Source organism: Coffea arabica, chromosome 5e (assembly GCF_036785885.1).
Source record: "Coffea arabica cultivar ET-39 chromosome 5e, Coffea Arabica ET-39 HiFi, whole genome shotgun sequence".
NCBI lineage: Eukaryota > Viridiplantae > Streptophyta > Magnoliopsida > Gentianales > Rubiaceae > Coffea > Coffea arabica.
Genome location: NC_092318.1, coordinates 13,172,590 through 13,196,006, shown reverse-complemented (window position 1 = coordinate 13,196,006; position 23,417 = coordinate 13,172,590). Strand labels below are relative to the sequence as shown.

General features: G+C 40.2%; 1 protein-coding gene across 1 annotated transcript; it reads left to right on the top strand.

The window, feature by feature from the left end:
- The first annotated feature begins 22,021 nt into the window (after window positions 1-22,021).
- LOC140006903 (uncharacterized) lies at window positions 22,022-22,846 on the top strand. The gene has a single exon (XM_072049575.1). The coding sequence runs from the start codon at window positions 22,022-22,024 to the stop codon at window positions 22,844-22,846; it is 825 nt and encodes a 274-aa protein (XP_071905676.1).
- Window positions 22,847-23,417: the final 571 nt, after the last annotated feature.

Genomic DNA, 23,417 nt, shown 5'->3' with positions numbered 1-23,417 from the left:
TAGGCTCACTATAACTTAAGTTGGTTAATTAGCTTTTATTGGGTTATGTTGGGCCAGCTTAAAGCCTTCATTGGATCGATTATAAGCTGACCATTAGATAGTGGATTTGAGTAGTGGAATCGGGCCAAAGGCCTAGCGTAGCCGAGTTAGGGTTTTCAAGTCACTTTAGGTTTTCAAGTTGTAAGGCTATATATAGCCTAGGTTTTCATTCATTAAAGAAGAATTCAGATTTTACAAAATATTCGTGAGTTTATTCACTCTCTCTTGCCTCAAGAGAATTTCCTTTGAATACTTGAGAATTAATCTCAAGCTGTTCATCGAACTTATCAATCAAGTAGTCTCCTTGATTGTGGCATTCTTCTATTTATACTTTTGGTTCACTAAATTTGCTAGTCTTGGGTTAAGGATTATCCTTAGTTCGTGGCTCGTGATTCTAGAAGGGTCAAAGTTCCGCATATCGATTCAACTTGGTGTTCGTCTAGATCCGTCGCGCATCAGTTGGTATCCAGAGCTAGTCGACGACATCAAGTATATCCCGTTGAGTTTGTTCGTAAGCTTTCTAGTCAATTTTATTTGGCAATTCTGGTCGTGTCTTCCTTTGTGTCAAGTCCGGTCATTATTACAAAAAAAAAAAAAAAAAATTTCTATCCGCCTTTGTTGTCTTGTTGAGTCACTCTTTGATTTCTTTTGCTTCGTGTCCACTTCGTGCATTACTTGTTGTGTGATTCTGTCTTGAAGCCTGCCTTCAAGTGTAGCCGTGTTTTGTTCGTTGCATATTCTGTTTAAATATCAAACAAAAAAAAAAAAATTCTGCGACGGCTAGGGTTTTCACTTGCAACGAGGGTTTTCCTTGGGCACAAGTTTCTTACCGAATCTGTCCAAACTTTAGTTTATTCCAACCTCTTCTTGAAAGTCTCGAACACCTTGCGTCTTGATCACTTGAACAACCCTTGCTTGAGGTTCTTGATTATCTTGGGCCTTAAAAACTTGCACTTGCCTTCGTATAAAAAGGTTACTTGTACGTTCTTGCATCCATACGGGGCTTCCTTGGTTTAGGAGTAAATCTCTTGGGAATTTCTTGAGCAAGCCGCTTGGGGGACTCTTGAGTGACAATACTCTCGTTGTCTTGAGAAGCCATTTCCTTGAAACAAGAAACAAAACTGCCGCGGCCTTGTCTAAGGAAGAGAGAACAGAATTGTGCGTTGCGTCTTGAAGGAGAAAGGCCGAATTGTTGGCAAGCTAAGGGCGGCTGGAGAGAGGAAATTTTAGTGAGGGATAGTCGACTTTTTGAAGGCTTCAAGAAGACAAGAAATCTGGAATTTTTTCGTGGAAGCAATTCTGATTTGATAAGGTAACAAATCTGGAAATTTTCAGCGGTTAGGAAGCTACCAAATTCTATTTTGCAGCCGACTTTGGAAGGTTTAAAAGGAGCAGAAATCTGGAAATTTTTTAGCTACCAAATTCTGTTTTGCAGCCGACTTTGGAAGGTTTAAAAGGAGCAGAAATCTGGAAATTTTTTAGCTACCAAATTCTGTTTTGCAGCCGACTTTGGGAGGTTTCAAAAGAGAAGGAAATCTGGAATTTTTTTGGGAACAATTCTGATTTGTTATAGCCGACTTTAGGAAGGCTTTTTGAGAGGGAATCTGGAAAAATTTTGGTAATAATTCTGTTTGGTTAGCCGACTTTAAGGAAATTTCCAAATAAGTCCAACACCTAACTTGTTTCCAAAAATCAATTGGGCAATTAAGTAAAGCACTTGGGAACTCCATCATCGTACTTGGACTTTCTTTTTTTCTTTGTACATCAATTCTTCCCTCTTCCATTCCTTATTCATTACTTGAGCTTTCCATTTCTACTTTTTGTTTCCTTGTTCTTTTGATACAATTGGGAGCTATTTTGATTAAAGTTTGATTGAATTTCTTTGAGAAAATTTCTGATTTCTTCAAAGGAAACAATCAAGTAGGCTTGAGGAGTGAATTGGTGAGATCATTAGAGTGTTTTAAACACTTGAACAAAACACGAGAGTGAGCGAAACACGTAAGGGAGCGAGTGAGGACTGTTCTACTAATTTTTGTTGAGTTTTGCAGGTAATAAAAGTATGAGACAAACGAATGCTCAACTGGAGCTCCACCATCTTGTGCCTAAAGGAGTAAATACTGTGGCATTGCGTGAGATAACTGAGCAATTGGAAATCATCAAAGCTCAAAAAAATGATTGGTTTTATACACGTTGCCATATCAAGGATAAAGTTTGCAGCTTAGCCATTGATAAGGGTTGTGAAGTTAATCTCGCAAGTACTGTCTTGGTTGAGAAATTGAATCTTCCAACCATTGATCATCTTCGCCCTTACAAGTTGCAAAGTGATAGTGGTGATATTTGGATTACCAAGCACACACTTGTTCCTTTTCGTATTGGTCAATACGTGGATGAGGTGTTGTGTGATGTGGTTCCCATTCAAGTGACGCATGTGCTGTTGGGACAATGGTGGATGTTTAATCGAGAAGTCAAATATGATGGATATACTAATAAGTATTCCTTCACATTTAATGGCCGTCGTACCAGGCTTGTGTCGCTTAACTCTAAGCAACTTTGTATTGATCTAGCATACATGAAGAGTGAGCATGAGCGTTATAGTATGAAGAAAAAGCTGGAGGAGAGAAATGTGACTGAAGAGGTAAAATTCGAGGGAGTTGAAAAGGAGAAAGAGGTTGAGAATAATGAGGGGAAAAAGTCAGCTACTGAGCATGAAAAAGAGATTAAAAATTCTAAGAGTAAACTGATTGTGAGAAAGGATGTGAGATCATATGTTTTTTCTAACGATCTTGACTCTACTTTGTTTAGGGTTTCTACTTTTATGCAGGTTAAGCAAGGAAAAATTGAGTTGATCTTGGCATGTTCTATGCCTAAATCCATTGGTGAATATCAAACTTTTCATGGAGTTTGCACCTTAAGTGTTGTCTCTCTTTGTCATCCACTGATGTTCAACGTCAACCATGAGCCTGATTTGCTTGTTGGGAGGAATAATGAAGTTTCAAAGGGAGTTTCTACACTTGAAACTTGTTATAAATTTCCTTCTTATTTTGTTGGTGACAATCCTTTCCTCATTGGTCCAAATTCTGATTCCTTACAACCTGGTTTTATTCTTCAATTTGAGGGTTCAAAAGCTACCTATCTCGATCTTGTTCCATTTGTGCAAGATAGGCCATACCCACAACAACTTGCAATGAATTTTATAACTTTGCACAATCATGTCCGAGACTTTTCTAACCTGATTGAGCATCACTATGAAGATCCTTATCTTGTGAATGTGAATGGTAAGCTGTCAAGTGATTTTATACCTACAAATCCTAATCATGTGATTTATTGTGTAGGTCCAAATTCCACTATTCATGACACAATGCTGATTAGAGAGCTTTGGAGTGGTTGGAGTAAAGCCTTGAGTTTCCCATGGCGGATTGTGAGCATTTTCAAGCTAACCAAGAGACATGTGCAGCGAATTACAATAATCACGACGTATGCAAGTATCATCCATTCTAAGAGAGCCAATATGTGGAGATTTGAAGTTTCATACTGCCAACTCTTGTAGTACCATTCATTTCCAAACACGATTTGAGGACAAATCTTTTTTTAAGAGAAGGGGAATGATACGAAATATGGGCCGCTTATGGGTCATGTTTTGGGCTGCAAGAGATTGAATCTTTTAGTAATAGTTAGTAGTTTATTTTCTAGATTTCTATTTTATTTGCTAGGAATAAATTCGGTCCAAGACCTCATGTTGAGTTGGATCCAATTTATAGAGTCTAGGCTCACTATAACTTAAGTTGGTTAATTAGCTTTTATTGGGTTATGTTGGGCCAGCTTAAAGCCTTCATTGGATCGATTATAAGCTGACCATTAGATAGTGGATTTGAGTAGTGGAATCGGGCCAAAGGCCTAGGCTAGCCGAGTTAAGGTTTTCAAGTCACTTTAGGTTTTCAAGTTGTAAGGCTATATATAGCCTAGGTTTTCATTCATTAAAGAAGAATTCAGATTTTACAAAATATTCGTGAGTTTATTCACTCTCTCTTGCCTCAAGAGAATTTCCTTTGAATACTTGAGAATTAATCTCAAGCTGTTCATCGAACTTATCAATCAAGTAGTCTCCTTGATTGTGGCGTTCTTCTATTTATACTGTTGGTTCACTAAATTTGCTAGTCTTGGGTTAAGGATTATCCTTAGTTCGTGGCTCGTGATTCTAGAAGGGTCAAAGTTCCGCATATCGATTCAACTTGGTGTTCGTCTAGATCCGTCGCGCATCACCATCGATGAACCTTGGACCGATGACTCGAGCAAGGGCAAGGAAGATACGAGAGACCCTCCAAACATTCCTACAAGTCATTCATACATGCGTAGGAAGGGTTCAAGAGAATCACCACACAATGGTGAACCTACTCCAAGCCCATGAGGAAGCCGCGGGTGACTAGGAGTACACGGATCGCATGCTAGCTTTCCTTGTCAAGATAAGAGGCTAGTTATAGGCATGACAATAAGGTCGAATGGCTCATGTTGAGCCTTAGCCAACCAGCTCCTTAGTTCATTAGGGGTGAATTAGTAATTTTAGAGATTATTTGTGTTAGTAAGTTGATCCTTAATAAGTTAGGTTTAGGATTATTTTGAGTTAGTATCGCTTTCCATTACAAGTTAGGATTAGGGGTACTAAAGCCTATAAATATGAGACTTGGCCGAATTGTTTTTCATCAATTTTTCAATAACAATTTCAGCATTAAGAGTGTCCTCTCTTAGCTTTGGTTATCTTTTGAATATCTTAGATTTGTTCTAAGTGTTCTTCTTGGCTTATCAGGCAAGAATCACACTTGTTTGTGGCGCCATTCTACCAACACCACAAGTTCCTTTAATCTTTTCTTGAGGGTTAAGAATCACTCTTAGTTCTCATCCAAGGGATTCTAAAGGGGTTTAGGGTTTTCGCAAGTCCAAGCCGTGGAGTAGTTTGTCTAGATCTAGTTTGTTGGAATACGAGTTCGCCAAGCACAGTTGGGTTCGTATCATCTGGTATCAGAGCTAGTTGACAACTTCCAAGTTATATCATACCTTTTTTCTTTGTGTTTGAGTCATAATATTGTTATCTCCAATTCATTCGTGTGTAAAAAGAAAATGATAACAAAAAAATTCTTGTCGTTAGTTTTCTTTCTTATTTTTGTATCCTTGCTATCCGCATTGTTTCTTGTTGCTACTGAATTGCTTTTACTTGTTTCTGTCCGAATTGTTCTTGTTTTTTCGTGTCCTTGAAGTCTTCAATTGTTGGGTAAAAAAACAACGAAAACAAAACAAACAACAAAATCTGGTCGCTAACTTTGTTGAAGCAATTAGCGTTCTTGAACAAAAGGGTTGGGAAAGTTTGTATCTTGCACTACAATAAAGCTGTTTTACCTTTGTTCTTGGGAGTCGTGGTTAAATCTTGAATTACTAAATGTTCTTGGACGAAATCTGGAAAACCGTGGGGGGTTCTTGAATTTCTTGAAATCAACTAATCTAGTTCTTGAATCTTGAAGTGGCGGCCGCTCTTGTCCAAAGTCATAACCGAATTCTGTCTTGAGTTGTGACCGAATTGGGAGAAAGAAAAAAAAACAATATGGTTGCGTTCAATACTACGGCAAAAAAAAAAAAAAGAAACGCAAGAAAAGAACAAAAAGGGAAACCGGATTCGGATCTACAACTAAAGGAAACCTATTGGAACTTGGAAACCTAGTTGACTTGGGTTTGCAAAGAAATCCTAGTTATACTTGGATTACCAAATTCTGATTGGTACCTTGTGCCACGTAGGAAACCCCTACCTTTAGCCGCAAAACCTACCCAAACTTGGGTAAGTCTATCTAGGATTCGAAAACTTCCGCCATTTTTTCTTGCTTTATTTGAGTTGGGTTGAGTCTTTTATTGAGTCTATTTGTCTATTCTCCTAGTTGATCAGTCCGCGTCAAGTCTTAGTTAAGTTTATTTGTCTTAGTCATCGGGTTCCCAAAATCAGTTTCGATTCTCTAAAACTCAATTCACATGCTAAGTGATCTTACCCGTGGTAGGCCATTGAACAACTTTTGAGCTGATCTATCCTCTTCAAAGGTAAAATCAAAGCTTTGAACACTTTGGTGAGCTTATAAACGAGAGTTGTGTGATACACGAGCGTGAGAGTAAACACTAAGGGAGCAAGTGAGGAGATTCTTTTTCAAACTAACCATTTATTGCAGGATTACCTAAGCATGTCTAACGAAGGAGGAGATAGCCCCTCAGTTTTTGACTTCAAACTTTTTGCCGAATCTCTAAGGGGTGACATCCGTTGAATCATGGACCAAAAATTAGAAATTGTCCATGAACGGCTTGAAAAAGTCGAAGCTGCCCAAAGCGGATCAAGAGAGAGTAGGAATCGAAGGAAATCAGTCCATCATTAGTCGGATAGCTCCAACTATTCTGACGATGAGCTTGGACCGCAAATGAGGAGAACCAATAAGAGTTTCAAACCAAGGGGAGAGGCGATTGAAGGTATCAAAATACAAGTTCCGCCTTTTGTAGGTAAAACAGACCCGGATGCATACCTCGAGTGGGAAAAGAAGGTTGAATTCATGTTCAACTGCAGCGATTATACAGAGGAGCAACAAATGAAACTAGCTGTCATGGCATTCTCCGAGTATGCCATCACTAGTGGGATCAAATTACCATTAGTCAAAGGCGTAGTGGGGATATTGAGATCACTACTTGGTCCAAATTGAAGGTTCTCATGTGCAAACGCTATGTTCCTAGCCATTACCATAGTGACTTGTACCACAAGTTGCAAAACTTAAGACAAGGGAACCAAAGTGTCGAAGACTACTATAAGGAGATGGAGATAGTCATGCTCCGAGCTGACATAGTCGAGGACTGTGAAGCTACTATGGCAAGGTTCCTTAGTGGTTTGAGACCGGAGATCGCAGATGTGGTCAAGATGCATCATTACGTTGAGTTGAAGGACATCCTTGAGAAAGCTTTAAAGATCGAGCGAAGGCTTAAGAGGAGGGGTCAGATTAGAACCTTCTCTACGCTATCACCATCTTATAACCATACTAGCAATCCAAGGAAGGATATCAAGCCCTTGGGGTGCTATACCACTCCAACCAAACCAAAGCCGACGCCGTTCAAGGAGGAAGGTAAAACCATTTCAAAGCTAACCAATGAGCCTCCTAGAGCAAGGAGCCACGACACCAAATGTTGAAGATGTCAAGGGCTTGGCCATATTGCTAGCCAATGCCCAAACCAAAGGGCAATGATCGTGCTTCCAAGCGGGGAAGTAATATCCGATGATGAGGAAGAATACAAGGAAATGCCACCACTGGCTGAGGAGGATGACACTGAATCGGTAGTACAACCACCATTGGAGGAGTCCATTGGATTAGGGCTAGTTGCAAGGCGTGCACTAGCAGCCCATGTTAAAGAAGAGGATATCCAAAGGGAAAACATCTTCTACACCTGATGCCATGTAAATGGTAGAGTGTGTAGCTTGGTGATAGACCTTGGGAGCTGCACCAATGTTGCTAGCTCACTGATGGTCGAAGCGTTAGAACTACCAACCCGCGAGCACCTCCGACCGTATCGCCTGCAATGGTTGAGCAACTGTGGAGACATCCGAGTGTCTCAACAGGTACTAGTCTCTTTTAAAATTGGTGCTTATGAGGATGAAGTACTTTATGACGTATACCTATGCAGGCTAGCCATATCTTACTTGGTAGACCATGGCAATTTGATAGGAGTACTAGCCATGATGGTCGTACCAATATGTATACTTTCCTGCATAAAGGAAAGAAGATCACACTTGCACCACTCACACCTAAGTAAGTGTATGAGGATCAAGTGAAAATTCAGCAAGAATGTGAGAAAGTTGATGAGCGAAAAAGAGTCAAAAAACTTGAAAGAAAAGAGAGGAAAAGATCCGTGCAAAATGAGAGGAAAAAGACAATAGATGGGACGGATCATGAGGTAAAACAAGAGGGAAGGATATTGTTGAGTGCAAAAGCCAAAGATGTGAGGAGAGGTTTTCTTGAAGGCTGAACTTTGCTCTTGTTTTATACCAAGGAAGTTTCGAACAATACTAACATGCTTGACACTTTAATGCCTAGTTCTTTTTCTACGCTTTTGTAGGAGTATGATGATGTTTTTCCAGATGATGTGCCTAGCGGATTGCCACTCATAAGAGGTATTGAGCATCAAATAGACCTCATACCTGGAGCACCCCTACCTAATCGACCCGCATATAGGAGTAACCCCGAGGAGACCAAGGAGATTCAAAGGCAAGTGGAGGAGCTTCTAGGCAAATGGTGGGCACGAGAGAGCTTAAGTCCCTGTGTTGTTCCAGTCATTCTTATGCCAAAGAAGGATAGGTCTTGGAGGATATGCACTGACTGCAAAGCTAAAATACCATCACGGTAAAGTATTGTCATCCCATTCCTCGACTTGATGACATGTTAAATGAATTACATGGGACGGTTATATTCACAAAAATTGACCTAAAATCTGGATATCATCAAATTAGAATTAAAGAAGGGGATGAGTGGAAAACTGCATTTAAAAGTAAGTACGGGTTAATGAGTATGATGGGAGAGTTAAATTTCTTCCTTGGGATCCAAGTGTTTCAAATTCAAGAGGGTACATTCATTAATCAAGCAAAATATACAAAAAGTGCTTCTCAAAATATTTGGAATGAAGGATTCGAAGCAAGTTGGAACGCCTATATGTACATCCACCAAACTTGACAAAGATAAAAAATGTACGAAAATTGATGAGAAGAAATATAGAGGTATAATTGGTAACTTACTTTATTTAAATCAAGTAGACCCGATATTATGTTTGTTGTTTGCTTGAGTGCTCGTTTCCAATCTTACCCTAAAGAATCTCATTTAAATGCTGCTAAAAGAATTTTTAGACATTTAAAGAGAATCTTGAATTATGGTCTTTGGTATCCTAAATGTCATGAATTTGCCTTATGTGATTTTTCAGATGCTGATTTTGGTGGGTGTAGAATAGATAGAAAAAGTACTAGTGGTACATGTTATTTTCTTGGTAATTGCTTGGTATCATGGTTTAACCCGAAACAAAATGCTATCTCCTTATCTACGGCAGAAGCGGAATATGTAGTCGCCGGTGCATGTTGTGCTCAATTGTTATGGATGAAACATACCTTGAATGACTTTGGACTAGTGTATGACTGTGTGCCTATGTATTGTGATAACAACAGTGCCATAAATTTGACAAATAATCCCATTCAATACTCTAGGATAAAGGACATAGACATAAAGCATCATTTCATTCGTGATCTTGTCTAAAAGTGTAAAATTTGTGTAAAATATGTTTGTTCGAAAGACCAAATTGCTGATATTTTTACAAAAGCTTTACCTTTGGATCAGTTTATATTTTTAAAGACAAAATTGGACGCTTTGGAAAAGACTATCTAAAATTTTTTTTCGGTCAAGGTTTATCGGACATTCGATAGTTGATGAACGGGTCTCCGACAGTACTCTAAGGTCATTTGCACTTCATATTAGCATGCATTATCAGTTTTTTCTTTTGTAATGTTTTTGATGTTCAGTACTGTGTCCTTTGACCTTTTTGAATGTTACCATTAATGGATTTTGGTTTATATGAATATTGGTATCATTGATGTTCATTGATATCCTTTACTATTATTTTTCTGTTGATATTAGCTGGTGATGGTTGCCATTGATTGATTTTGATGTTAGCTGATGATATTATTTTTTATGGCAATTACTTTCTAATTTTATGATGACAAAAGGGGGAGAAATTACTGAATGATTTTGAATTAGTTATGGATGCTATGTGGAAGAGGGGTTTTTGATGATATTATGTTGACTATGATGGAAATTACTTTGCTCATGACTTTACTCATATTGGTACTGAATGACTTTGAATTGGTTATGGATGCTATGTGTAAGGGGGAGTTTTTTACTCAAAAATTTTCAAAACATCATCTATTATTTTGTCATCATTAAAAAGGGGGAGAATGATGATCTTGATCCCGATTTTTTTTTATGCTTACAAAACAATTGGATAATATTTTTCAATGAGCAAGCTTTTCAGCTCTGAAGAAATTTGATTCAAAAAAGTAATTGAAAGAAGAAAAAGGAAATCAAGAGCTGTCGGACACCTACAATGGCAATACCGGACGTCCAATAGATAGGGCAGATACCAAATGATCATATCGGACAAAGAACATCATCATCAAACGTTCGAAAGAATTGAAATGACTTCTCAAACTCTCTGTCCACTTTCGGACGCAAGCATCGAAAGTATCGGGCATCTGATACTCCCAACGGTTAATTGACTCTTCAACTACCTCCTATCCGTGGAAAGGTTTAATGAAGCACTTTTTTGGTTTCCTATAAATAGAGCATCGTCAGAAACTTCAAAATTGACTTGCACACTGAGAATACAAAAGATCAAGAGTAGTTTTAGTGAGAAAATACTCTCCAAGGAACATTTGTACTTTTTGTGGTATAAGATTCCTTATAAGCTTTTCATTGGTGAGAAAATATTTCAGTAGTGTAACTTTGTGAGGGTTATCTTGAGGGATTGTAAAACTTCCTAATTTGACCGAGTGAAGTTTGGGGCAAAGAGGAAGTGAGTCTTCCTTTGTACATAAGATTGGTTGTATTTCATCAACTTGAAGAAACTTGTTTTGTGAAATGATCTTCGAACTTAAGAGGAGTTTGGTAGTCAATTAGTTTGCAATTCTTCTCTTTTTATTTATTTATCATCTTGTGATCCTTAAATTGCATATCTTTTATACTTCTGTCAAGTGATATTGCTTCTTTATTGATTGATTCATTGTTTGACCACTTAAAAAAGAGGGTAAATTTCGTATTGAGCAAAAAGTGCCCATAATGTGACGCCCCCACTTCTCCCTAAGGCGAACTCAAGGGTATCCGTGGAACGCTTGCCTAACTCTCGCCAGGACTCGATATAAATCAAATTTAAACTTAATGATACACCACCAATAATAAAAGCCAAAATAAAGAAAAGACACTTCCTTATATAAATATTCAAATTTTACATCACAAGTTCTCAAAATTACATCAATTTTTCCAAAATATGTCTACTATGAGTCGACTAGTCAATTACATCCCAAGTTTGTACTCAAAAGTAATCAAGTCGGCTTTTCCCAAAATTTTTTCCATTCCGAGCTCCTGTTAAGGAAAACAAACTAATGGGTTGAGCGAACGCTCAGTGAAGCCAAGAAGCACACATGCAAACATATAATCCAAGTAACAACAACATTTATATAGTAAGTAAAACTGTAAAGTTCGAGTAATTAACATTTCAAGTAGGAAAAGTAAGCAGAAACAATTCAAGGATACTGTAGCTCTCAGGAGCTAAATTCCACGTAGTAGGGTCAAGGTCTTGATCAAATTCCATACTGACACTCCATCAACCAAGTAAGTATCAAATCCGTAGAGACTCCACTTTTCCCAGACCCCATTACACCCCCTTACTGGGCCCGCTCGTTAAGGTTTTGATATTACTCGAGTATATCGTGGCAATACTACGCGAGTATGCCAAGCAAGATCTCTTCAATAGATCAAGTTTCGTGTTTACTCATGGTTTACTAAGCTTCTCGACCAAACCCATGCTGGCTCGATTCGCAAAGTTAGCCGATGAGTTTGGGCGTCCCCCACGAGTAGGAGTGGTCGATGAGAAATCACTCCAATCGACACCGAGCCACACATAAGTATGGTTTCAAGTATAAGCAAGTCGAGTAGCTAGTCGAGTAAATCAAGTAAGGAGAGCGAGTACGATAAAGTACACACTTATCTCGACAAGTCAAATTCATATATTCAACTAGAAGCATTTCAAGTATTAGGCAACAAGTCATGCACTTGACACTCACCAAAATCAAGAGTGTAAAGCAAGAGCAAGGCAAGATCAAACGAGCTCCTTGGGATCCACTTGATCACTTGAGACATGCACAATTACAAATTACCTAGGTATTCAGCCAAGGTCTAGTAATATTTCCCGCTACCCTTACACAAGAGATAACACGTTCAAATCGAATTCAAATATTACTTACTACTTAATCCATGAGGGTAGCATTTGAAAATATCTAAGAATACATTAATTCAAATCAGGTCAAGTTAAAGAAGCTTTTCTAGCTAAAACATTGGAATAATACTTAAAGAGAACTTGAAAGTCATTTTTTTATTCAAGTCGTGGTAAGTAAATCTCAATTCCAAAATAAAGTACAATATTCACTTTCGGCACGAAAATAGAGAAAAAGAGTAAATGGTTCTCGTTTCCCAAAACTGTAAATCTCATGTCCAAACTTTGGAAGGTAAAGAGTATTCATATTTTTCCAAACTAATGGAGTCAAATATATCAAAACTCTACTCATTTCATAGAAAAAATATCAAAACTAAAGTTCCAAGGTTTAAGTATAAAATAAGGTGTCATTAACCAAGAAAGTGGAACAACCAAGAAAATGCATTAAGAGAGGTTTAACCTTCGGAAACCAAGATTTGAAATGAAGGTTTAAAGTTCTAATGGAACCGTGTATTCCACCATGAAATTACACCTAAAACCATCCAACAATTGCAAGGGAGGATGGAAAGTTCTTAAAAGTTCATTTCCTAAGAAATCAAGAATTTCAGCTTTGTACGACAAACATGGTAAAAATCAGATCTTGAGTTTCGTATGTCCAAAAATAGAAAAATTTATACCATTGGAAACTACATTAAAATTACTAAAAGTTCCCACAAGACACTTTTCCAAGATTCCTAGTGGAAAGCATTCATATTTCAGCTCAAAGTTGCTGATCTGAGAAAGCAAGACAGAACCAGCCTTGGTTTTCAGCGATGTTTGGAAATTCAGTAACATTCATAGGAAGTGAATCAGCCTCTAAAATTTATAACACAATAAGATTCCCAAATAAAGTTTCAAACACAACAAACATAACTAAATTCAGAGTTTTGAGCAACAAGATATAATAGCTTAAAGTCGGTTGATTTTCACGACCTGATCAATAAGTTTCCATGTTTGAAAAGCAATCTTTGGGGCATCATTTGGATATCGAAATGGTATTGAAATCACACCAAATTTGGTACACTTAAACCTCCATATATGGACTACCTCTCTACCAAAATTTAGGTAAAAATTCGCACGGGAAGGTAGTTAACAAAATGATCAAAGTTCGTGAAATCTTTCAAAGTGAATCTGCCATCCTATTCCCTTTTATTTTCCAAAAGTTTTGTCCGGCGAAATCAGCCCCAATTCACTCCATTTTTGAAGCCAAGATTCTAGAACCATTTAATAAGCAATTGATGGTTAACAAACACTAAAAATTTTGAAATATAACATCCCAAAATAGATTTGACCATTCGGTCAACAAGGAAGGGAAAAGTTTCCAATTTCCAGCTTTGTCGTATTTTTGAAATCAAACCATATCTAGCTGTATACAACTCCAAATTGAGATTGGTTTATAGAGTTGGAAACTAGGTTCCAAATGTTACAATTCATCAGAAGATATCATTTTGAAAATCTTTTCACAAGTGGAACAAAATCGAGCCACAAGATGCAGCTTCCCAGTTTCATTCAAACAGCCAGTTAAAACAAAACAGCCAAATTTGCTGATTCGCTACGGTTCACTCAAAATGAACGAGTAGGAGATTTTTATACCATTGGAAAGCTATGAATGTCTAGTTTTGAATGCCTTAAATGGTACTCAATTTCAACTTTTGTACAAAGAGTTACATTCGGACAAAGAAGCACTGTCCGAGTGCACTGTTATACATTTTCCATATTCGAACCTCTACCAAAACACAAGTTTTGCACAACCATTCGATACGATTTTTGAAAGGCACTTTGTACACACAATATGCAACATATATCCATCCATTTCATAGTCAACTAAGCATCAAAATTTTGAAATAAAGACAGGACAACATGGACAGAATTTTCAGCCAACTTCCTTTCCAACTTTTCCTTCGACTTCTCTCCACTTTCTAACCGTAATCAAGCTATATATCACATAAACAACCACAACCAAACAATCAAACATCAAGTCAGCTATCTAGAGGTCTCATCAAGTCCGCTAGCCTATGATTTAAAGCAAAATAAATGGGTTCCTCAAGTCCTCTAACCTATTCTGTTGCTTAGGTTTGTAAACCCATGAAACACACCACTAATCTTTGAGTAAATGGAAAGATTAAAGGAGATGAAGGTTACCTCCTAAACCCTAGATGAAACCAGATTTTTCCACCAACAATTCTTCAAGAAAAACCACATGATTGCTCCTTGCTCCAAGATGAAGTGTTACTCCAAGTAGTTTGCGATTTGGTGGAAGCTTTGTGGGTGAAATGAAGCTAGAACAAATGGAGTTTTCTTCCTCCTTTCTCCTTGGTGTGTTCGGCCGAATGGAGAGGTAAGTGTGAGACCCCGAAATTTTACTTGTCTTTATAATCCTTATGTGAACTCACTTACCTTTGATTCTCAGTTTCTTTAATGGTTGAATTTGAGCCAAGAGAGTGAATTTTGTTAAGAAAAGTTTCATATTCTCAAGTTGTTAGAAAATCTAAAATTTTTTGCAGGAGGCTCTGCGCAGCTTTGGGAAATTGGCTATAACTTCGTATAGGAAGGTCGGAATTGAGTTCCATTTGTTGCGTTTGAAACTAGACTCATAGGGCTTCTTACGATGGAAAATTTAGAGTTTGATTCAATGTCTATAAATTCTAGGAAATTGGCAAAGTTGACTGACAATTCTGCCCTGCACAAGTAAACATAGGAATGTTGTAGTAGCTTATGGCTCAATTTGGACCAACTTATGAACTAAATCTTTTTTAGATGTCTTCAAAAGATTCTTAGTATTTGAAGTCTAGTTTTTAAAAAGCCAAGTTGTATAAATTTTTGATAGTTATAACTCAAGTTATGATTTTTCTAAAGAAAGGGCATAAGTTAGGGTTTTTGTGCATACTAGGGTATTGGTGTGTGTTTTTATATGCATTTTGGTAGTGTGATTGTGAGGACTTGTAAAATTCCTTATATTTTCTTAAAAATTCCCTTTTATTTGGAATCTATTATTTTACAATAACTTTACTACTCATTCACTTCCCCAATAGTTACAATTAATCAGAGAACCAAAGATTTTCCCTTTACTTTCATCGTTAAGGTAAATTAGGATTTTTACGTCTTTTGATAGTGTGATTAATTGGTGAGGTATGTGTACTAAATTTGGTGGATAAGAAGAAGTATTAAGTAAGAGAAAGTGTGTGATTAGAAGTGCTAATAATAAGTTAGTGAATCATAAGTTAAAACACAAGTGCAAGAGAGTTAAGAAAAATAGGCTTGAACCGACGTGCGCTGTTTGTTATCGGTGGAGTACCGCACTTGACCAATGCTTTCTTACCATAATCTCCTTGTTTTATTTTATTTTTACTTTCCCTAATTTTATCTTAAGATGAACGAAATTTTTGACCAAAAATAAGAGAGAAAAAGCACAAAAATAGAGCAACAAGTGGTGGTCATCAAGTCAACTTTGACCAAAGACCATTCTTGTCTTTATCATGTAAACTCTCCTCAAAGGCTATTCATTTTCTTCCTCCCTTGGCCGAACTAGAGAGAGAGAAAAGAGAGGAAAAACTTCATATTTCATCTTGGGTTTTGATTGATTTGGAGAGAAATCAACAAGAACCACAAATCTAAACCGATTAAACTTGCAACAAGGTGACAAGGAAGCTTTGGGTGGAGTAATTTTGCTTGGGCAGCCTTGATGTTGTGTATTTCCTTGAGATTTGAAGGTATTAAGCTAAGAAACTCTTCTTCTCTCTCTTATCTTTCATTTTATTGGATAGATGACTTGAATCTTAGAATTTTTATGGATGATAACATAGATTGGTGAAGATTGATGGAATTTCAGCCTAGGGTTTCATTTTCCAGCTTTAATGTTTAAATTTCAGCCTTGATATGCATTTTCCAGCCATGAGATGAACTTGATAGTTTTGATATGAGATGGTTTAACTTTGATGTGAACTTTTAAGCTTTGGTATATGGTTTTCCAGCTTTGGTTAAATTTCCAACTTTAGTTATAAAATTCCAACTTTAGTAGTGAAATTTCCAGCTTTGATGATGAACTGCCCTGCTTCTGACTAGCTTCATTCATCCATGTTAGAGGCTGAATTAGGCTTAAGTCAAAACATGAAAGTTGTAGAAAATGGTGTTTTATAGCTTCCTGTAAATTTTCAACTCGATCAGAGCACTGTAACATGTGAAATGACCAGAATACCCCTGACTGCCAAAAGCCTCATTTCATGGACAGTTTTGAAATTTCACAATTTTGGCCTCATTTTTCACCTTGATCCCTATCAAATCAGCCTTTGACCAAAACACAAAACTTTTAGCCCTATGTTTCAGCTTTCCAATGCATCTGAAATCGCCTCAATCGGAATTGTGTAGCCTGAGTTATTGTCATTTGAATTCAGTGCTGACAAGGACATTCTGGTTCTGAAATCTATAAATTTGACTTGGATAAACTGTGAACTGGGTTGAGTTATCTTACTAAAAGTGTCTTAGCTTCGAAACGGTATAAAGTTCAGACCAATCCGATAAACGTAGCTCTAGTTGTGACCAAAATGTTATGAGATGTCGAATCTGCCATTTAGCCTTTTGACTTCAACACTTGATTTCCGATTGTATTATTAAACTTGTGTTATAATTGGATGATTTTGGAGCCTAATGGAAGGGCTATGGTGGTAACATTGTTTGTGTGTGACTTTGGGGCTGATTTGAGAAAAATAAAGAAGCCATAAATGGCTGAAAAATAGATAAATCCAAAGGGCGTGCTACCCAAATTTTCACTTAAGGGTTAAGGTTATGTACTCGCGACTTGAGCAAAGAATTGAGATCGAATGGGACTTGGATCATCTATGGTATTCGAGTTTTTGTGGTCAAGATATATAAGTTGAAAGCTGCCGGAACTCGTACCCTTGAAAAGTGAACGTAGTGACTCTTTCAAAATGCGATTTTTCCTGGTCTTTGATAGTCAAGTGTAACTTCTAAAGTCGAAACCACTTCTTGATCATAACTAAATGAGCGAGCATGAATTTTTCGGAATTTGATAAGTATCTTGAATACCATTTAAACAAGTTGCATTTACTTATGTTTTGAACTCTAGAGAGTTTTACATTCGTAAATGATATTTTATCGCAGATTTGAACTCCACACAAGGAGTAATACCTGAACGTGAATCGAAGAAGCACTAAATCTTTGGTGAGTGCTTCCAAATACCTGATTGAACTGGACACTTGTTTTCAATACTTGACCAATGTGATTTAATGATATGCAATTTGTTGGATTGGGCAAGAGTGTACTTTGTCGTACGTGTCCTAATATGATATATACTTGTTTATTTTTTTAATTGATTTGATATACTTGTACTTGACTTGTAAGTACTGAGCGGCAGCATGTACCACACTCAATGTGAGTGGGAGGTGCCTCTCATTCCCGTCTCCGTACTTTTATTTTGATTCAGTCGATTGGAGATGTTATCTCATCGACTTCTTGGGGACCCAAACCCCACTAGCTAGTTAATCGAGTCGAATCGGCAAGGGTTTGGTCGATTAGATAACGAACCATGGATATCTAGTGTTGTCGAGTGGAGTGTTATCTCCTCGACTAATCGGTATACTCGAGTATTACCACCAGTGTAGTTGGTGTTCGGGCCCAGTAAGGGGGTTGAATGATGGACGGATTGGAGTTAAGCGAAGTACTACTGGATTGGTTACTTTGCTTGAAAGTTGATGGAGTGTCAACTAATATTTGATCAAGCTCTGGTGAAGCAATGGGAACTTGGCTCCTGAGAGCCATCCGTATCCTTATACTTTGAAATGATTATTGCTTATTGGATTATTGTTTCTTTTGAAAAATAAAAGCACTTTACACTTGCTCATTTTGAGATTTGCTATTTGAAGTGTTATTGCTCACTTTTATAAACTTTTTATGCTCATTACTTTGCTATGTTATACTTGTACTTTTAAATAATGGTCAACTTGCTATTTGGAAGCTCACTGAGCTTTTAGCTCATTCAATGCCATTTGTTTTCCTTACAGGGGGTATGAGCGAGGCGTGAGATTTGTACAGACTAGTGTAGTCTAGTTTTTGGATTTTGCAATTGTTCTGGCGCTAACACCCGACTAGAGTTGATTTTACTTGGATTGTAATTACTTTAACGTTTTGGACGTGTATAAACCTTGTAACTGGATTTGAACATCAATGTATATGTTAAGTTTGAGATTGATGTTTCATTTCTTCTCTATGGACGTGGTATCTTTCTCGATTTACGCGTGAGTGAGTCCTGGCGAGAGTTGGGCAGGTGATCCGCCAAACCTTGGGGTACGTCCTAAGGGGAGGTGGGGCCGTCACAGTAAGAGAGAGAGAGTGTATGATAGTTTTTAACTTGTCTTGGAAGCTTGGAGGAAAAAGTAAGGATTAAGTTTAGCAAAAAGCCAACTTTGAATAGTTGTCACGCGCGGGTTTCGTACCACCGTTTTCTCTCGGGTTTGATACACTCATGCACTAATTCTCCAAGGTACTTCCTTTAACACTATAATTATTCACTCTTAGTAGTCTAGTATTAATTTCTCAAATCTCCACTTAGTCGTTCTGACATGAAATACGCGAACTTTCGACTCGTGCGCGAGAAAGCGAATTTAAGGTAATTCACGCAACTAAAATTTAATTAACTAACTCACATCTAATTCCTCAATTAGCTTTTCTTAGTCAACTATTGATCATCTTTTATTCTCTAAGATTATTGCACTCTCAGATCGAATATCGCCTCGAAAAACGTGTATTCGTTATTCCTTACTAAACGAGCCTCTGAAAAATTAAATTTGCTAACGGGACGTTTTAAATTATAAGTGAGACATTGTTCCATGCAAATGGATTTAAAATGGTTGAAATAAATTATTCGGAGAAAACGGTTGAATAAATAATTAAATAAGCCCGTAAAATTGAATTAAAAGTAGGAAAAATTCAGGTTCTCACACATAATCTGATTAGTTTTTTAATCAACCTAATTCACCCCCTCTTAGGTTGTCTTCGGACCTAACACCTCTATTGCTTCACAACTGAATGGAAGTATTTCAAATTATGATCCCTATGGTGAAGCCACTTAACCCTAGCTTGTTGCCACCAAAATTGCTCCTCAACAGCCACCACATTCCTCAACTCCACTTGGACCCTTTGCAACTCAATATGAATCTCACTCGACCCATCAACCAGTAGCCGAGCCTTAGCCAAAACCATTGCCTCCTCCGCTTTCTTCACATTGAGAAAAATATCACTAAACATCTCCTTGTTCCATTGCTAAATAGCTTTAGAAGCACTCTTCAACTTTGCCCATACAACATAAAATGGGGACCCTCAGACACCTATTTGCCAAGTTGTCTTAACTATATCCAATAAACCCTCCTTAGTAGCCCACACATTAAGAAATCTAAATGACCGAGGCTTCTTGTCCAGCCTACATGCAAAGGATATGAGAAGAGGAGCATGATCTGACGGGTCACGCACCAAATGGGTAACTGACAATGATGCAAAGAACCTCAAGCAGTCCATGTTAATCATTAACCGATCCAGTCTCTTCCAAATTCTTGCATGCTCATATGTATTATTACACCAAGTAAAATTAGACTCAGAGAAATCAGCATAAAAAACACCAGCCTTACTTATGAACTGCGATAATTCCAGCCCCTCGAAAGGATAAAAAGGCCACCCCCCTTTCTTTTTAGTCGAAGTTAGAATGAGATTAAAGTCCCCCACAATATACCATGGCCCTAGACGTGGCTTATCTCGTAACAAAGCATTCCATAAATTTTTTCTCTCATCCATTGTACACTTTGCATGAATAATGGAGACTAAAAAAGAACAAGGGAGTTAAGGGTGATCTAACAAGAGTGACAAATGTTGATCCGAATTTCCTATAATCTGAGAAACAAAAAGAAATCTAAAGAAAATCCATAAATTCCCCGAAGAATTACAAACCATATGATCAAAATTTAAGCGTGGTCGAATTGAATTAGCTTCAGTCATAGATAATTTAGGTTCACAAATCCCAATAATTGACAACTTATGCATCAATATTAACCTCTTCAATCTTCGGAAATTTGGGGCCTTAGATACCCCATGAATGTTCCAAAAAATTGCATTAAATCATGGGACAAAACTTGAAAACAATTTTGAGATTTGTTTGCTACCGACCCAAGCTCTCTATCAGAAGGAAATTTTGCACGAATACCACCGCTTTTAAATGGTTGAGACCTATGCAAGTACAGTTAGTTGATCCACATTAAGTGCCTCAATCGAAGAGTGCGAGCTGCCCATCAAAGTGCTATGTCCACCCTGGCTTTGAGGAGAAAGACACCCCGCATCAGCAGGCAAAGCATTGAAGTCCCCGCTATCAAACCCAGCTGGTTCCTTATCACCATCACCACTATTATGGTCTCTTTCTGCGGCAGCATCCACCATGACATCAGTTGGGCTGGATCCTTCTTGAATCACATGGTCAGCCATGTCTTGGATGAGAACATCAGCCGTTGCATGAATCGCATCATCCACTATGGCAGTTAAATTAACAGAACTGCAGAGGCCCCGTCCTGGGCCTGTGCACGTGGCAGCCCAGGAAGGCCAAAGTTGGGCTCGGACTTCAGGCCCATGCGAACCATCTTGGGGCACGTCGCCGCTAGGGCTCCGAAGGGCTCCAAGGAACAATCCCGCAGAGGACGGGGAGGACCCCCCTTAGCGCGGGATTGGGGGCTATTCTGGGCAGGTTCCGAAACGTACGGAGGTCGGACTCCCAAGCAGGTATAAATAATAATGCACACCGACTGCATAAGGTACGCTCACTATTGGCAAACATTCCCAACTGTTTTACTCTCAGTAACCTCCCCTCACCGGAAAACTAACTTGACCGTCGGAGCGCCCTCGGGGACCACCTCGGGGCTCCCCTGTCAGTCGTCCCAAAACTCCTTGTTTGTCTTGCAGGGTTGGAACACGATCTTCCCATCAGCACGCCGAGCTCATCAGGTCAGCTCGGTCCGGGGAAGCTCAGCGCTTCTTCAGTTGGCGCCGTCTGTGGGAACGAAAGGTACGTGTAGTTGTGTTGATGGCGAGAACGCGTTCCAAGCGAACCATAGAGAACACCGATCTCGGAGCCGGCGAGGGGTTCCGGCGAATGGAAATCGAGGCGGTTCGGGGCGCCGGGGGCTCAGCCCTTTCAGGGGAATGGAGACAGCAGATCTTTCAATTCGTGACGGAGAACCTCCCCATGCTGGAGGACATAATTCGACAAACGAAAGAGGGGGGTGAAGCCGGGGGCGCACAAACCTCCAAGGCGAAGGGAAGGAGAGGGAATCACCTCCCGTTCCCTCGGAGGATGAGTCACGGGACCAACCCCCCAGGAGGAAACGGCCACGGACTCCCCATCGGCTGCGGGGATAGCGAGAGGTATTCTCGCGACCGGTCCGCTGGTGGCCGACCAAGAAATCCCTCCTCGTGGAAGTTTGTGCGGAACGAGCTTGACCGCTCCCTCGCCCGATCTGTCAAGAGCCGGCCGCACAACCTTCTCCAGTGGAAGCCTGTTCGAGACCAACTCGAGCAGATCTTGCGGCCGCAGTTGTACGAGGACAACTACACCACCTCGCCCTTTACCTGGGAGATAGAGGACTACCCACTACCCCAGAGGTTCAAGATCCTGAATATCGAACTGTACGACGTTTCGACCGACGCGGAAGACCACCTCTCGGTCTTCCTGACGCACATGCGTCTGCAAACCGCTGCGGATGAAGTCCGCTGCAAAACCTTCCCCATGTTTCTGAAGGGGAAGGCCCGGCTCTGGTTCCAGGGTCTGGCACCGGGATCCATCTAGAGTTTCCCTGAGCTGGCCAGACAGTTCGCCACCCAGTTCATCTCCTCGAAGACTTACTCGAAAAACTCGGCTCACCTGATGGCAATCAAGCAGAAGCCGGACGAGTCCCTGAGGAATTTCATGACCCGTTTCAACACGGAGAGCTTGCAGATCAGAGACAAGGATGAAAAGGTGGTCATGGCCGCCTTCATGAACGGGCTCAGGGCGGAGGAGCTCTTCTACAAGCTCGTCGAGAAGCCTCCTGGAGACCTGGAGGAGCTCTTGACCAGGGCGCACGCAGCCGCTAATGCGGAGGAGGCTGCTCGCCTGAAGAGAGAGTCAGATCGGGAGGTCGGAGATCGGAGAGGACGGGAAAATCCCCCCGAGAACAAGGACGACCCGGCCAAGAAGAATGTTTTCGATCGACTTTCGAAGGAGAAAGCCCCCGCTCAACCGCCGCTTCAGGAAAAAGGCTACAACCCCCTAACTCGGTCCAGAGCCCAGATTCTGGCCGTTTTGGAGGCGGAGGGCCTAGGGGAACGGCCGCCTAAGATGGGGACACCCCAGAACAAGAGAAACCAGGACCGATACTGTGCCTTCCACCGTGATGTTGGGCATGATACGGAGGGGTGCTGGGCCCTGCGAAAGGAGATCGAAGATCTGATCCAGCGCAGCTTCCTGGGGCGATTCGTGCGGCAAGGTCGACCAAGCCAGGAGCCAGGACGCACCTACCGCGGAGATAGGGGCGAGGGCCAGCGTCGCGACCGCCCTGAGCGGCGTGACGTGCCTCGGGGCAATTCCCCTGACCTGGACACTCAGAACCTGGCAGGGGTGATTAACACCATTGCTGGGGGCCCTACGGGGGGGACAACCATGCAGCTCAGAAGAACAGGCGGCCTCCTCCGGAGGGGGACGACTCCCTGAAGCGCCTACGCATGGACGAAGAGATCTCCTTCGGACCAAGGGACGCGGTTCCCCTGGCGTCTGGAAACCACGAGGCCATCGTGATAGACGTCGTGACCAATAACTATCGGGTGAAGAAAGTGTACGTTGACCAGGGGAGCGCAGTGGACATCCTGTTTTACCAAGTGTTCAAGGAGTTCGGCTTGGATGACAGATAGATAACCCCGGTTCGGACACCCCTGGTAGGCTTCACCGGACCGCCCATCAATCCGGAGGGGATGATCACCCTGATGGTCACGGTAGGGCAGGCGCCCAGATGCCGGACCATCCCCGTCAACTTCGTGGTGGTTAAACAACAATCCCCATACAACGTGTTCTTGGAACGGCCGGCCTTGAATGCCCTCCGAGCTATCCCCTCATCTCTCCACCTCAGCGTCACATTCCCCACCCCGGGAGGGATAGCCGAGGTGCATGGAGACCCCGAAGTGGCCACAGCTTGCTACTTGGCCGTTCTCCGGGGGCATGAGAAGGTGGTCGCCCAGACGACCAGCCTGGAGCTCTACATCTCGGGGGAGGAGGCCCGACAGCTGGG

What these genes read in the sequence shown, in the direction of transcription:
- LOC140006903 (XM_072049575.1), top strand. Translation starts at nt 22,022, where the DNA reads ATGGCAATCAAGCAGAAGCCGGACGAGTCCCTGAGGAATTTCATGACC.